Source organism: Trichosurus vulpecula, chromosome 2 (assembly GCF_011100635.1).
Source record: "Trichosurus vulpecula isolate mTriVul1 chromosome 2, mTriVul1.pri, whole genome shotgun sequence".
Classification (NCBI taxonomy): Eukaryota; Metazoa; Chordata; class Mammalia; order Diprotodontia; family Phalangeridae; genus Trichosurus; species Trichosurus vulpecula.
Window position 1 is genome coordinate 197,617,464 of NC_050574.1, and position 17,179 is coordinate 197,634,642.

General features: G+C 36.5%; 1 protein-coding gene across 4 annotated transcripts in view; it reads right to left on the bottom strand.

Moving 5' to 3' along the window:
• The window catches only part of DCLK1 (doublecortin like kinase 1), a 431,729-nt gene that overhangs the window by 80,932 nt on the left and 333,618 nt on the right, over window positions 1-17,179 (bottom strand). For 3 of the 4 annotated variants that reach the window (XM_036743476.1, XM_036743477.1, XM_036743478.1), the window contains one exon: window positions 484-568. In XM_036743476.1, coding sequence (XP_036599371.1) covers window positions 484-568 — 85 coding nt within the window. Of the gene's footprint in view, window positions 1-483; window positions 569-11,300; window positions 14,499-17,179 lie in introns of those variants that run through there. The other variant, XM_036743479.1, reaches the window with a different exon arrangement.

Genomic DNA, 17,179 nt, shown 5'->3' on the forward strand with positions numbered 1-17,179 from the left:
CTTTTATATAGGCAGTCTCTGTTCATTCAGTGGGTTGTGAGTTGAGGCTACAACTTTCATCTTCTGAATCTTAGGTCTAGTGTTTTGCACACCACAACATGAAGAAATTCTATAGTAGAACAAGCAATATTTTGTGAAACTATTAATTATCCTCCAATTTGCCTTTTCCTTTGTGGGTAAATCCAGCCTTAATGCATAAATTGCTGTATTTCTAAACTTTTCTAATGGTTAAAATCTTAAACATATTTAAAGTGAATGTGGATTTGTGGATCAAAGGTACAAATTGAACTGCAGATTATCTTTATCTTACTTCCTAAGAGAAGTAATAATTATCCTATTCTTGTTTGGGATAGTTTTACTCTAGTCTTACAATTCTCTGGTGAACAGGAGGAATAATATTCTCCTAATATAAAGTGAATTGAATCTGTCCTTGATAAAGTTTGAACCTTCTGGCCTAGCATTAAGTCAAAATACATGCTTCACCTTCTCCAGGTCCGTCATTTTCATCCATGGAGCTGCATACTTTGGTGGATGCTAGTGAGGTAGAGGATCCACCATGCTGAGAGCTCTAGAAGTGAACAGAAAAAGAGGTTAAAGCATACGCTTAACAACTGATGAAGGCGTCCCTGGGTCTCCAAGGGCCACTACTGGGCAGAAATCTCTGGAGAGAGTTACAGTGCCCATGGAGGGCTACTTAGTATTAGCCTTCTGAAAAGGGAATTCCTAGCTGGCTTATCGGGTGTTCTCTCTCACTTCCCACCATGTTAGAATTCAGGTTTCTGTCAGCTGTTGCACTAATTATTGTAGATTTTGGATATCCTATCACTCTTTCTCCCCTCATCAAAGGCCTACTTGTATTTACACAATTTGATTCTCCCATTACATGCCTCCATATTGTATTCTTCCATGAAATGGAATTCTTCCAAGCACTGGTTATTACCCATGCTACTTGGTGCAAATATGGAAGCTTTTTCGGCAAAGAAGCTCAAAAGACCTCCTCCCAAAATGGAGTGCTGATTCTTGAAATTATAATTTTGTGAGGAATCTCCCCTTACATTCTTGTGAAAAAGTTATGGGTGAGATTGTTGTTTTTGCTTCACAAAGACCCAAAAAAGGATCAGGTTAATAGTTTGTGAAAAGCCCCAAAGAAAGTCAAGAGTACATAATCAAAGACCAAGGTGTGATGAGTCCATTCAAGTACCTTTGCTATGTTTTGACCTAGAAACAGTCTCTGTGAAAACAAACATGGTAAAAACTTACTTATTACACTAGAGAGCCTCTAAGACCAAAACTAAACACTTTACAGTGGAAGAGACTATTGGGCAGATTTTTCATGATGGACAGTTTCCATTTTTGGAATATGTCCTTTAAGAAAACAATTTGCACATTTTCTTTCTGCTATTTCTAAAACAGTGTACACAGCTTGCCCTAAATGACCTTCCTTCTGTTTCCCCTGGGTTTCTCCATGTAGCCACTTAGTTTTGCTGATGGGAACAGGAGGTGGTGAGTGGGAGGAATTGGCTCATGGTGCTGACTGACTACAGAGCAGAGTGAAGGGAGAAAGAATCTGTCACTCAAGTGACAAGGGGACAGCCAGGGAGAAAGCAAAACTGACCTCTCTCTTCCCCTATGCTCCTCTCATCCCATTTTGTACCCAATTGAAAGGAGGAACTGGGAAGGGGAAGATGAAGAGGAATCCTAGTTGTCCTTAATTGTATTATACCTAAGAGGGCCTTATGCATGAGCCAAAGAGGAGTCTTCAGAGGTTTTATATTTTGTGAAATCCTGAGGGAATTAAGGAACTGCTGCAAGCTGAATTGGGTCAGGGGTTTGTCAACTAACATGTGTTTGGAAGCAAATGAGATGTACATCAATTCAACATAGCTGACAGCAAACTCTCTGTAGACAAAACCTAAACTGGTACCAACAAGGCATTCTCCTCTGTGTAGGGTGTTCTAGCAGTTTCACGGTTAATTTGTCATAGCACGGAAGTCCAAATAGTTTGGGGTATGTGCTTTCCTCCATATATGAAGTAATCCATGATCAGCAGGGAGCTTGATGAGTTGTTTTCCCATTGGTGGGGATGGCCTTGTACTAATCTGTCATTCATTTCCCTTTGTGGCCAATAGCACATAGTCCCAAGATGACAAGCCCATGGTCTCAAAACAAGAGGATCTCAGTGTGACAGTAACTCCATTTTCACTATTGACTCTGTAAAAGACACTGTAAGATTGGGAGAAATTTAAATTAAGCTCTAGTCCTTCTTATAGATACTCATTTTTTTAAATGCTTTTCTAGTTGAAATATGGAATCCAACTGAAAATAAAGAACATTACCACATTTTGGGGATCTGTTTTCCAGAATACTGAGAGTTCTTATTCCTTGTGGCATCCCTTTCGGCACAGACAGAATAGTGTTCCAAGCAGAAAAGCACCCACTACATGGCTAAAAATTTAGACGTTGTCTTTTGAGATTTCAGGTTCTTGAGTTTTCTCTAGCAGCTTCACAAATGGTGTTTGGCAAAGCTGACACATTGTGGTATGAGGTGACAGGTGGAGTCTTGTTATGCAATGTTTTCAATTTTAGAATACAAAAACAGATTTTGGAAAATGAACACCTGTATCAACACAGCTACAACATATTCTCAGCAAAGATTTCTCCAAGTCAGGCACTAATAAATTCCAAAAGTATGTTTTTCTAACAACAGAGAAAAAAAAGTTTGCTTATTAATTAATGGGAATTCCATTTCCAAAATTACCATCATATACTATTGAGTGCACCATAGACTTTACATAGGTCTCAATACATTTTCTGCATCTTAATAACTAAAGTCCCCAGGTTTTGTGAATCCTGGTGAAATAATAGAATTCATACATGTTCACTTAAATATGTGATTAAGTGATTTCGACTTTAGATAACTATTCGTAAAAACTTAATTTCCAGTCACTGCAAATGTCAGTCTAGAGAAGTATAACAGGAAAGTGATGGGTTATTTTTTGTGGGGGGGGGGAGGCAGGGCAATTGGGGTTAAGCGACTTGCCCAAGATCACACAGCTAGTAAGTATGTCAAGTGTCTGAGGCCGCATTTGACCTCAGGTCCTCCTGACTCCAGGGCCCATGCTCTACTCACTGCGCCACCTAGTTGCCCCGAGTGATTGTTTTTAAAGGAAAATTAATGCATTGCAAATAGTGCCTTCTGCCATCTAAAATTCTGGGACATTTAGAAAACAGTGGATAGAGCATTGGATTTGGAATCAGGAAGATCTGAATTCAGATCCTGCATTATGCATTTGCTGACTGCACTGTCCTAAGACAGTCACTTCAGACCTCAGCTTCAGTTTCCTTACCTATAAGAATAATAACATCTACCTCACAGAGTACTTTGCAAACATAAAGGACCACATAAATGCCAACTATTATTCCAATTTTCTTTATTTTTCTCTCCAAAAACCAGTATATTGAGCTTCTTTAAGCTACTACAGTTCTTTTGATAGGGCACCACATTATTGGGCATTATCTTCTCTTTCAAGACTATTTCTTTTTAAAATATTTGCATTTTTACAGGTCTAGAATATTATTCAAAAGAATTTGGGAATGTGAATTAATAATAACAGTTAATATCAGTTATAGATAATAAATAAGTTATTTCTTTGGAAATAAGCTACAAAAATTTAATAGAACTATAGACTTTTCAGCTGGAAGGAATTTAGATCATCTTATCTTTTCTACTCACCATTTAACAAGAGCAAATTTCACCCTAGAAGTTACCCAAGGTGATACAACTAGTGACTGGCACACCCAGAACATGAACCCGGATTTCCTATTAACCTACATATGATCATTACATCAGTACTTAAAAAGATCCATGATTTCATCAGTGGTGATGCTTCATCCCCTGAAGCAGATAATAAACTGTTCATGGAGCTGAGCTGGTATGGCCAAAACTCATTGTAGTAGCCAAGTAATTTTGTAGTGAGCTTCTCTGAACTTGGCTAGGCTGCCCTCCAGGCTATAGCCTATTGGCAGGCCCATACTTGAGGCCTTTCTGACTTATTCAAAATTCTTGGGGGAAAAAAAAGAATTCTTGGCATAATAGTTGAGGAGACACTTTCATACAAATACTTGGAATTTCAATTGTACTTGAATTATCTGAGACTTACAATTAAGGATAAACCATCACGAAATGTGCATGCTTGGCAAGGCTTTGTCTTTACCTCAACTACCTTGCTGGAACTGAAGTAGTTGTGCAATACAATGCAGCACCCTTGAACACACCATTAAAATTGTCATGAGGGAAGATCTTATAAGATCAAGATGTTTTCAAACTGTGGAATTTAATGCAATTAGCTGCTTTAAGAGATGTTGTGACATTTGAAATGTCATCACTTCCTAGAAGATTTAATATCAACCATTCGTACAGGTTGCTAGCACCTGGATGTCTTTATGGCACACCTTCAAAAAAGCATTTGCTTAAGAAAGATTGCTTCAGTGTAGCTATTTAGTTCAGGTTCACATAACAGATGGCTAACACATCACACTTCTTCATGAAGTAAATGGAAATGCTGACACAATCGTTCTAGCCACATTTTAACCAGATTCCTTGAGTAAACCATACGGTCAATAATCAAGAATTTAAAAACAGAGACAGATGGGCAAATTCTGTCACTGCCACTCAGTTGGGGGTCCGCACAGCATGAAGTGAAGATATTGACATGATACAATTCATTTAATCAAGGTAGAATGCCAAAGTACTCAATTTAGCTGGATAATTAATTATATCACTCTTACTTTCTGCTCTCTATATGGAGTATAGCAATTGTTCTTTTTGGACTGTTATAAATTTGGAGGTCTAGAAAGCAAATTGAAACTTATTTCTAATGTCTGGATCAATGTTACAATGGAAGGACAACTGGCAAGCATTTTCCAGTCTCTCAAAAATTTTGCTTGGTATGCTAGAGTCTACAGAGTATTAGAATGTATCCTTAGTATCTTGCTATTATGAAGGGAGATGCTGAATGACTAATAAGTGATAAAATCTACACAGGAATATAGATAGTTTAGGCATCTTAAAGAGAATATCCAAATTTAAAATATTCAAGTGTTATTGGCTCAACACACCAAATGAACACAGAATTCTACGAAATTCAAATTGGGACATCTAAAATATTATACTCAAAAGCACGTACATACTATTATTTGAGTTAGAGAAACATCAGAGCAGCTTTGTGAGTGGTAGATATAGCCTTAAAAATTTGGCATCACCGGTAAATTTCTGGCTGGCAGGCAGTAAAAGCAATGTGTGCTGGCTTGCGATTCAATGGCATCATAAACCTTTGTCACCCAGAATGTGCTACTGACCAGCATGACCACAACTCTACAGTGCAATAATTGACATGAATGATTTTTATGTTGAGGCACAAAAAGATCCTCAAAGGCCTTCTGAATCACTGGCAGTGCTATTTTATACTCAGCAAATGTTTAGTGGCTTGCTTTCTTTTCTTTCTTTTTGGCTGGAAATTAGTGATCCTTTTTTGGAATAGTAGTTTTCTTAATAGAGACTTAACAGAGTCTTAAAGTCTCTTAACAGAGACTTTTGATTCACCCCACCAACTCATATTCTCAGTCACTGAATAGTATATATGGTACAATTTTCTAGTATCCATAGAGAAAAGATCTTTGCGGTATGTTCTTCTGGTCCATCTGACCCCTGTGCCATGATGAGTATTGAAGTTGTATTGCAATGGGATGCCAATGTAAAGTGAAAAGAAAGTCTTCCCTCCCTCCCTCACTTACCCTTCTAGATTCTGCACTAAGATTAAATTTAACCCTGGTTTAATCAGAGCAGCTCTTTGCAGAAGATCTGAGAATTAGAGTCAGAAAGGATTTAAGATGTCATCTAGTTTGATGGATGAAGAAACCAAATCTCAGAGAGGTTAAATGACTTGCCCTATGTCATATAGGCAGTAAATGGAAGAGGTGGGATTTGAATTCAGGTCATCTGACTCCCAAAGTCAGACCTCCTTCCACTCTACTGTGCTGTTTTGGAGCTCCTTCAGTTGCCCATAAGAAAGAGCTGTTTTATCATATTTCAGTACTTTAAGAACGCAAGATTTGGAACAAACTGTGGGTTCTCCCTCCACCAAAGCAGATCACAGCTGGTCTACGCCTTGGTAGGTCAGCTTCTTGAATTGGTGCAGCTGAAAGAAACCCATCACTTGATAACTGACCCTTTGGTGACGAGATTTTTCTGAACTTAGCTAGGTCGATCTGCAAACATATAGTTCATTACTTGTCCCATCCTCAAAGCCTTTCCAGCTTGGAGAGACCTGCTAAAGCTTTCACTCTGCTGGCAAAGCCTTTGAGAATCCATGGTCATCTCCATGGAGGAAGACTCTGCTCTTCTACGCTGAAAGAAAAAGAAAGAAAAAAAAAACTTGTGTTTGCGCATGCGTGTGCATGCATGGGCATGTTTGTGTTTTTTTGGGGGGAGTTATGTTTTATCTATCAATCACCACGTGAATGAGTTGAATATCCAGTCTCGTGCATGTGCCAGTCCCATCCCTGACGACGTCTCTTTTCTTGGCTCCATGGCCAAGGCTGAAGACAACGGTACAGTAACACACGGGAGTGTCACCTTACTAAAAAAAGAATGGAAGGAGAAATTTTAACTCCATCTGCATAAATGTCCCGAGGAACTTCCACCAGTACTGTTCTTGCAATAAATAGAAGAACGGTGTTTTGTCTCTCTGGGGATGGAGGCCAAATGGGGGAAGATTACAAAGCTTTAATGGAGTTCACTATTACTGAAACATGTCCTACTACAAATCTTCAGACAGAACACAATCGCATGTAGACACTTTAAAAAAATATGGAAAAGACCTATTGGGATTTTGGAATTTCTGATCTTGGCTTGTGGGAAATGAACCAGGATTCTGTATAAATTTTTAATGGCTCAATCAGTACTTATCTACTTCTCTAGGGAGACTTAGTTAAGCTTATTTTGGTCAACTTCATAAGTAAACATATCATTCTTATGTGAAAATGGAACAGCATTTCATAGGATGTCAGATTTCTATACTTTTTGGAGAGTGGGATGGTACAGATGGGAATCATTGAATGTTAGATCTGGAAGGGACCTTGGGAGATTATCTAGCTGTCAAATAACAGATTTCACAGACAAGGGAACCAGTGCTTAAAGATATACAACTAGCTGATGGCAGAAACAGAGGGTCTAGCTTTTGGAGAATGTTTAATTATAAGTGTGACTACTGAAGCCCTGAATTCTAGTAGGCCATTCTTAACCTCCAGGGAACCTATACTCTCAACAAAAGTGAACCAGTGTATGTATATATGATAAAATTATTTTTAAGCCATGTTTTGCCAAAAAGAAAATACATTTAAAATCATTTGTTCATAGGGCAATTGCATATTTAAGAATGATAACATTAAAGATCAATATTTGGTTCAAATTTGCAAGAGGAAATTTTTTAAAAATTAAAATAAAAATGGGAAATAGAGATCCTCTTCCATTAGGAGAGGATTCCTTTCTTCCTTTAATTTACAACGGGTAATTTGCTTTTTTGACAGGGTCTCCTGAAAATGAAAAATTTAAAGAAAACAGCTCATATCTACAGAAATTACCTCACAGGAAACTATGAGCTTGGTGCTGAAAGCCTAAACGTCAGTGAATTCTAATGTAAAGGAAGAAACATGATGCCGTTATTTTGTTCTCTTTCCAAGCAGGTAGAGACCAAGTTAACATAAGAAATCTGTATTCTTGGATAAGCCACCATCATCTACAAAGAAGGCACAAAAGAAATTCGATTGTTTGAGGCTCTGATTCTACCTTTCTCATTAACGTATATAGATCGGAGAGCATTTAAACATTTTTGGTTTTGTTTTGCTTTTTTTTTGACATGGCAAGTCATACACTTTTGTAAAAACTACATATGAACATCAGAAAGTATAGAATTTTACCATAAATAGATGTTCCTACCAAAAGTCAGGATATCTATTTATTAAGAAACGCACAAACAAGAAGAAGATGAAGAATGTGGGAATGACAGAGTAGTAATAATACTGAAGAAGCAAAGGAAACTAAAATTACCAAAATACATGGATCTGGTTATCAGCAGAGTAAAAGTCTAACTTACTTTGTATCAACACAAAGTGTATTAACAAATAACCAAAATCATTTCATCATTGTATTTATTTTACCCCAAATCTGTATGTTGAGAACTATAGACGTTTAAATCTAAATACCTCTCTTAAAGCAAGTGTTGACTATTTTCTGGACAGGGATGTTGTGAAATTTATAGTTAAGAAGAGAAATTTTTATTTTGGTGTCTTAAGAGAGGGCTGTTATCCATCGAATCATAAAATGTCAAAACTGGAAGGAAGCTTGAAGGCCATCTAGGCTAGCTTGTACTCAATTATTTAAATCTTTCTACAGTACCCCTGACATGTGGTCTTCTGGCCTTTAACAGTTCCAGTGACAAGAGGCTCACTAATTCTCCAGTTCCATTGATAGAGTATTCTCAGGGTAATAAATGAAACAAACTAGAAAGAATATTCATAATCACATGGGCTTTGAAACTGTTTAACTAAATTTCTAGTTGATCCTTCCATTGCTTTGGACATCATTTAAATGGATTATGGCTTAATATGATGAAAACAACAGTAAACTGCTAACTAAAATGAACTGTAACCTCATCATTAAATTGTTGTCATTTAGTTGTGTCCAATTCTTCATGACTTCATTTGGGATTTTCTTGGCAAAGATACTGGAGTGGTTTGCCATTTCCTTCTCCAGATCATTTTACAAATGATAGTACTGAGGTTACCAGGGTTAAGTAACTTGACCAGGGTTTATTAAGCGTCTGAGGCTGGATCTGAACTCAGGAAGACTCATCTTCCTGACTCCAGACCTGGCACTCTGTGCGCTGTGCCACCTAGCTGGTCCCATCATTAAAATCATTTCAATAATTAAAATAGATTTAAAGAGGTTATTATATTCAGCTAAACAAGCAGGATTTTCTCTTCTCATTTCTCTTCCCAAGTGAAATTCAGTTCCATTTGGTCTATAATAAAAATGAAAATCAAAAGAAACAAAGTATTTATTTAATAATACATCTATAGTTCAGGGTATTTATACCTTGCAATCATTTTTGCTGACAATTAGATGATTTAGGAGGAATATACCAGGAGATAGCCAGTCCTTACACACACTAAACTTGTTCTACAAGTCAAACAGCTGCCAATACAGCTACTAAATTCTACTGGAAGGAATCCTAGGCAGGTACACATATTGTCTCCAAAGGAACCCCATGAAACTTAATTTCTCAGAGATCCCATTCCTTTTGGCATTACTGTCAGTAGGTCATATTTCAGAGGCTCCTGAGTAACCACTCTCTGGAGAAATCTATAAGGTTCCCTGAAGTCTACTTGCCGATATCCTAGTTAGTTCTATCACAAGAACACTATGAGCCCAAGTAAAGGTAAAACCCTCAAGATGATTTCCAAGCCTTTGGAAATTCCAAATTTTCCAAAAGAAACTCACCAAACAACATGGCTTTTTGTTTTTCCTGTTTATTATGTAAGTCATTCTAAAGTGGTAAGCATCACAAAGTAAATCGCAAGAATAATGACATGGTCCAATGGGAAATGTGAATACAACAGACCTCAATTAAACAGCCACACAAATTGCTGGGGATTTGTCCATGGATGAGTTCAAAAGAAACATTTCATCAGCATCATCCCTGGAATTCTCACAGACTTTGCTTTGGATTAATGGAATTTTATAATAAAAACGAATGTTTTCTAAAAACACATTAATACCAAAATGCTATCTTTTGAGTACACATCCAAGCAACTCTAGAAAGTATAAGCACAAATCTGTGATGTCAAACTCTCTGGGAAAATTCAGCCAATATTTACAAAATTGTATTGAGTTGCAAAGTAGAGAGACATTGTAAGAAATAAAATTAGTCCTTTTTTACAGGTGAATGCAAATTCAAAACAGAATATACAAGAAGAACGACCATAGCTCTGTGCCTATAACCTCTACACTTGATATAGTCACCTCCTATAGTGGATTTTGAAAACCTTTCACAGCTGTATATAATACACATTCTCATGTATTACATGCATCATTTATGCTATCTTGTAATTTATCCATCATCTTTTTTAAAAGGATCAAATTTTAATAATAGTATATACCATGCACCCTGAAACATAATAGGCAGGGCTTCAAATTTTTCATTCCCTCCCCCCCATTTGTTTTACAGGCACAAAATTACATTCATTTTCCATTGACAGTATAGCAAATTACATCAGACAATTGGTAGATTGAATATAGCATATCATTCATTTCCACACTATTCTGCAGTGGTGGGGATACCTGAAACATATACTGGTTTCACTAACACACATGCAGAAATACAGATGCTAGCAGGAGGAATGCAAGTATGCACATAGGAGCAAATGCATGTGTATATTCACTCAATTAACACATATGTGTGTATATATGTATCTCTACATATACACACATGTACAGTAATAGTAAGATAATTATACCAAGTATATCAAGAACAAAGAATACAATGATGCAAAAGCATGTGCAGTACTGCCTTGCAGATTACATGGCTCTGCTCTTATAAGAAATCAAAGGCATTTTGGATTACCTCTACTATTTAGTCAGAACAACTCCCACCCACCCACCCCAGTAAGACTTTATGCTTAAACAGTCAACTACTTTCCCACCTATGACACAAAGATTTTATTTTCACTGAACATTTCTGGTGAAAATCACCATGTTATTAGCAATACATATACCATAGAAAAATAAGAGTCTTGGGATACTTTGATTTTAATAAGTGAACACCAAGACAGAATAATATAAATCTATCATCGAATTTTACTGGCATGCTACTTACCCTTCAGATTTGTTTGCTCTTCAGTTTTAAGACCTGTTTAGCCAGAACAAATAGCAAACTAATTTTAAACTTCATCATGCCACTGACTTTTATATGCCAGAGGGCTACAATTTATAACATGATGAAGATATTCTAGACAAATCCTTAAGAGCCAGTAATTTATAAGGCTGTCTCACAAATCTTCTCTTTTTTATCATGTTACAATACTCATAACACAAATACTCAATTACTGATGCACACACACAAGCCCTGCATATTTACATGCACCCACAGTCCTGTATAGATATAATCGCCTAAATAGCAAATTTGGTTAGTCTTGTAGTTAGTAGTTTTTTTAAAAAATCTGCTTTTTGTGAAGATCACACTACTTTTTAAAAAATTATTCTCCCTTAAGGAATGTAGCTTTTAGGTTTAGTTTTGTTGTTAAAAAGCCAAACAAATGCAATATAGTAGAATGAGAATCTGCAGTAAGAGAACCCAAAATGTTCCTATTAGTTGGTGTTGTGGAAATAAGTGCATATATGGAAAGAATGGTTCTCTGAATGTATTTTCCTAGTTTTGGGTTTTTTTTTTTGTATTTAAGATGAGCCAGTATATGTACACAGGTCTGTTTGGTATTAATGGGGGGTACATGGCAGTTTTTAAATACCTAAGGCTATAGAGAGGCAAGCATTTTACTTTTCAATATTAAATCTATTTGATTAAGCAAGACATAAAGGAAAGACACTGCATGGATTTCAGAACTACTAGCCCTGCGTTCACACTGTACTTCATACTTGAACCATTAATTGTATTTTTAAAATGCCAAAAGCAGAGAAATGTTTCTAATGTCTGTTTCCACAATGACTAAGACAAGCAAGTTACAAATTACAAAGTACCATACTTTCAACTGCAATATAATCCCTTTTATACCACGTACTAATAAGTAAGTTCTAAAAAGACTGAGACAACCAGAGACCAAAACATCATAAAGATGCTAGAGCATTTTCCTACTCAGTAAAAAAAGTTAAAAGATAAGGTACTTAAATAAAAATTTTTGCTAGATGCAAGCAAATCTCAAGTGTCCATATAATATCAATTCTGTTCCACCACTGAACTGAAACCTTCTGGTTTGCTGCTAAGAAATATTTCATTTCTGTTTGTGTATAATGGAATTATGCTCCACATAGAAGGATATCTCAAAGTCTATAAATGGTGTGTTGTTTCAACCTCTAAGGGACATTCATTTCAAGAGTAAATGATATATATATGGCCCCTGAACAGTCCTTTAATAAAAGTCATATGTTCCAAAGATTAGATGCTGTGGAACTGCATTTCCCTTAGAGCTGTCTGAATGGAAAGTTGGCTATGCTATCTATTAACAATTAGTACAAAGTCCAATTTTCTTTTTCTGGCCATATCTGAACAAAGCTATGGAATCCAAATCAATTGGCAATATCTACCATCCATCCAGAATAAATAACATTTAATTGACTTTTCTATGTAGTCATCGTCTGTGAGATTGACAGGGTGGGTACATTAAGGTATTTTCATTCTGGACAAACTGATCCCCATCATCTATTAAGTTAACTCTTTTATTGCCTTTTTAAAAATTTTTGATAGTTCAGCTAAATGTGTATTAAGTCATACTCAGGATCATACTCTAATAAGTAATGCATTTTACCAAGACATAGCTGGAGCAGACATCAACATAGACAACTTCACAGATGTATACTGTTTCCACTAACACAAAGAGGCTTTTTGATCTCAGCAGGGGTCTCTGTTAATTTCTGTTGGAAAGAGCTGAAAAACCTGAAGCCTGGCACAGGTATGATGAACAGTTCTTTCAAGATGGAATGGTTCAGTTTGCATTTCTTGAACTAGCTGCCAAATCAGGCACTCTTCTCAAACGACAGGATAATGAGGCACTAATTATTCGGTGGGGGGGGGAGGTGGGAGGGATGGGGTATGGGAGTGTTCAAATGCTCAGTCTGGCTTGGTTGCCTGGCATTTAATTTTTTTTATTTGGGTGGAATATTTTACTTAGTAGGAGAGTGTGATGGTAACACATGTAACTATAAACCAGATGGCAAAATTTGCTAGCTGTACAATTTATTGAGCATCTAAATCAGAAACACTTAAAATCAGACGTGGCAACTGAACTATTCTCCATCTTGAATCAAATTTGAATTTAAAAATTTGTCTTTAAATCAATTTCAGAGCATTTCAATAAGCCTGCCATTGGCAGAAAACATTTAATTTAGCACCTACTGAGATATGACACATCTGCAGAACATCAAAATCATGCTTTGCAAGTCTTAAATGGTTAGTGTCTGAACTAAGAGAAGCAAGTAATCACTAGGATATAGCTTAAATACAATAAAAATTAAAATTTAACATTCAGGTTCAAAAATAATTTAAGAGAAGTTGACTTCACGTTTCAAAATAAAGCACTAGAGGAGCAGAGTTAGTAGGTTAATGTTAAACAATGAGTTATTATCATAGACCTATTTGGTGTAACACAAAATGAGTTTTGCATATTAATTTGCAAATAAAAGCAAGATAAGACCATTATCAGAGTGGGGATTTAGATATCGCAGGCCTGATTTATAAAGTACCATTTATGGGGAGGTTCAAATGGATTTCTTGGAAACAGTCCAGAACACGTTTTCTTTGTGCCTGAGTTTAAAAAAGTGTTCCCAGCCTTTACACGTTTGAAAAATTACAGATATGTCAGAAGGGAAGAATTATAACATTTGCAATATAACAATGCCACTGTGTATGTTTGTCATGTTGCCATACAGCAAAATGGATATCAATGATACATCAGTCAAAGTGGAATTCTCTGTTTAAATTTACTTAACAACTGAAATAAGAAGACCCAGTATCACAGCCTTCAAGAGAAATGGTATCTTTCCCATTCATTTTTCCTTAGAAGTATTAAACTACGGAATGAATGCATTTGTCTGTTGTTCAATGGTGGAAAAAATTCTAAGTGGAAATCTTTTTATCCTTGTGCGATAATGGTACTTTTCAAAATCCAACCAAATCAACAGTAGCAGTTCTAAATAGAAAGAAGTAGTTTGAGGGCACCATTTCACTTACTTATGGGTAATGATAAAAAAAGTTTTATCTCTACATTTAATTATATATGTTCAAAAATGACTGTCCCTGAAGAGATGATCGTATCTCGCTAGTTCAGTTGTTAAAATGTGTTCCTCTATTCGATATTTGATCTCTTCAGGAAATTTGTCAAAAACTAGATCTCATACCAAAATCTAAGTTCATAGGTTCCTTTGTACCCTCCAAATTAAATTCCCAGTATGAGATAGTAAAAAAATCTCCCCTTTACAGATTAAAGTCACAAATAGAAAATGCCCATATAAATAGGACCTCTATGAGTTTGGCTCTATATTTTCAAGATTATTTATGCAAAACTCTTTTGTGCATCTTGCTGTTAAAATTTCTCTTAGGAAATGTTAAACCTTCACCAAATCACAAACCATATACATTGCTCCATTTTCTCTTTTACACTGAGTCTCCTACTGAATCCAAATCATCCGAAGAGAGGGGGCGGTACAGGTCCTGTAAGATGAAGGGCAGTATAGAATTGTTTACTCATTTTCCTTTGGTGCTTTCTACTTGTCTTAAGTGTGGAACAAACCTAAATGAGGGCTTTTGATCTGCATAATTACTCCTTTCATATTAAAGACTATTAATGGCAAATAGTTTTATGTTGTTAAAAACCACATCTTAAAAAACAAAATGATCTTTGTTACACTTTGCTGGTGCTGTTGCTTAAGTGACTTTTATCCCTCTTTCCTTCAAATAACCAATAAAGGAAAACAGCTCAGTCACTGAGGTCTCGTAAATGACAGATTTGTTCCCTATGAAAATCTGGGAGGCTTGTTTTTCTTTTTCCTTTCCTTCCTTCCTTCCTTCCTTCCTTCCCCTTCCCTTCTTCCTTCCTTCCTTCCCCTTCCCACCTTCCTTCCTCCCTCCCTTTCCCCTTCCTTCCTTCCTCCCTTCCCCTTCCTACCTTCCTCCCTTTCCCTTCCTTCCTTTCTTCCTCCCTTTCCCTTCTTTCCTTCCTTCCTTCCTTCTTTCCTTCCTTCCTTCCTCCATTCCTTCCTTCCTCCCTCCCCTTCCTTCCTTCCTTCCTTCCTTCCTTCCTTCCTTCCTTCCTTCCTTCCTTCCTTCCGATAGTTCCTTTTTGTTGGGATAGAAAGGGAATATGCTTACCTCACAAAATAAATTATCAGAAACTGAAGCTCATTGGTCTCACAGACAGCTTCCTACGATTTCTGGTCCCAAGGTAGCAGCTCAATTGCTGCAATTGTCTTTTTTTTTGGAACTTCATAAATGTGGCTTTGAAATTTTGCATTGGGAGAAGAGGAAGAATGAAGATCTTCTTCCTCTTTCTCAGTGCCATTTCCCTTAAGCCTTTATCATCTATATTCTTCTTCCCTCCCAATTTGCTCCCCTCCCCCATTCTTTACTGGATGTTTCTCTACTGGTAGCTTGGCAACCAGTTCACTTCAGCAGAGAGTGTGTGTCTGGAGTAGGCTTCATTTCTACTTTGTAACACCCACTCCTAGCATCCTCAGACTGATCAGATAATCTACAAAAGCCAGGGATGTGGGAGTATAATGTAGCTTCATTCAATCTACACAATGCAACATATTTCTGCCTGATATATTAAGACATGAGACTAAAAAGGTCACTGATGGTAACAGGGAATTGTATAACCAGAGTCAGGAGTTTGTAAATGACAAACTGAAGGAATACATGTGCTAAGAGAAGATTAGACATTATCTGTAGACAAAATACTTTGTCTATCCGTATATAATTGCTTGAGAAGGAAAGCATCTATTGATGAAAGAATTATAAAAGGTCAGTCTACAAACATACCAAAAAACGTTCTAAATAGGAACGTGATTTAGGAAAAGGGAAGAAAAACAAGAAACCTAATGAAACATGGATTAATGAACATACAGGCATCTTCTTACCCTAACTATTCCTCATTAAAAAATTGAAGTTTAGTTTGTTTTGTTGCTGTTTTTAAAGAAGCCAAATGATTTGATGTGCCTTTAAAGAACAAACTTGCCAAGAGCTGCTGGCCTGAGTTTCTATGTTTTAAAATGGAGTGTGTGTGTGTGTGTGTGTGTGTGTGTGTGTGTGTGTGTGTATGTGTGTGTGGTGAAGCAAATCCATTTTCTCAACCTTGTTGCTAAGCAACACAAGTGGAGAAATAGAAATAGCTGTTTTCAAATTTGCAATGAAAAAGAGTTAATTTATTCTTTCAAGTTCTTCTTTTAGCAATACCATCTTTCACTTATTTTAGTATATCCTGAACAGGAATTTATCCAACAGCTCAAGAATATTAAATATGAAAAAAAATCCATTTTGGGGGATATTCAACTTCCACTTAAACTGGTCAGGGTCACATGGTACAACTGCCCAAGGAGTGAGATGAAAGATCTCCCTTGTAGGAGTAGGAGCAGCATTCTAAACACATGTAGCTGGAGAGTATCTTCATTTATGGGCACAGTACATGAAAGGAGGGAGGAATTTGGGGCCAATAAATTACAAGATTTGGAAGCTGAAAATTCTTTATGACTTTATATGCCTTTTCATTTAGCTTTTACATACATTCCATGCTCCTGGTCTTTAGATGGTGTTAAAGCATCCCTTTTGCCCAAAGTATTTTATGGCAGTCTTCCCTACAAGATACAAACACTTTATAATTTAAAAGCAAAAGGAAAAACCTGTCAGAGAATCATTATATAAAAATTTGAGTATTGGTAACGTTAATTACATAATAAACAGCATAAAGATGCTGTCTGTTCAATAGTCACAAAGGCTTTACTTATCAAAAGGAGAGAATTTCTCCAGTTCCAACAGGCAAAAATCAGAATAAAGTCAGCAATACAGAAAGGCTGGAGGAATTGCATTTCTATCTCTATCTATGCTGGTCCCAGAAGGAAAAGGTGAACAAAGTATAAAACACCGCAAAGACACATAGGAAGACTCTCAAGTGTTGAGATTGGAGGTTAGGAATTGCAATAATTTGAAGGAGCCTTATCACTTATTTCATCTAAATTACTAGCTTTGGACTATGCCAATAACTTTGATTGACAGTTGGGTATTTGCATGGTGGGGTGGGGTGGGTTTCTTTCCTCCCCTCCCCCTCAACACTTTTTGTTTTTAAAGAAGAAAACACTTTTTACGAGGCATCTTGGTTAATGGAAAGAGAGCTACATTTT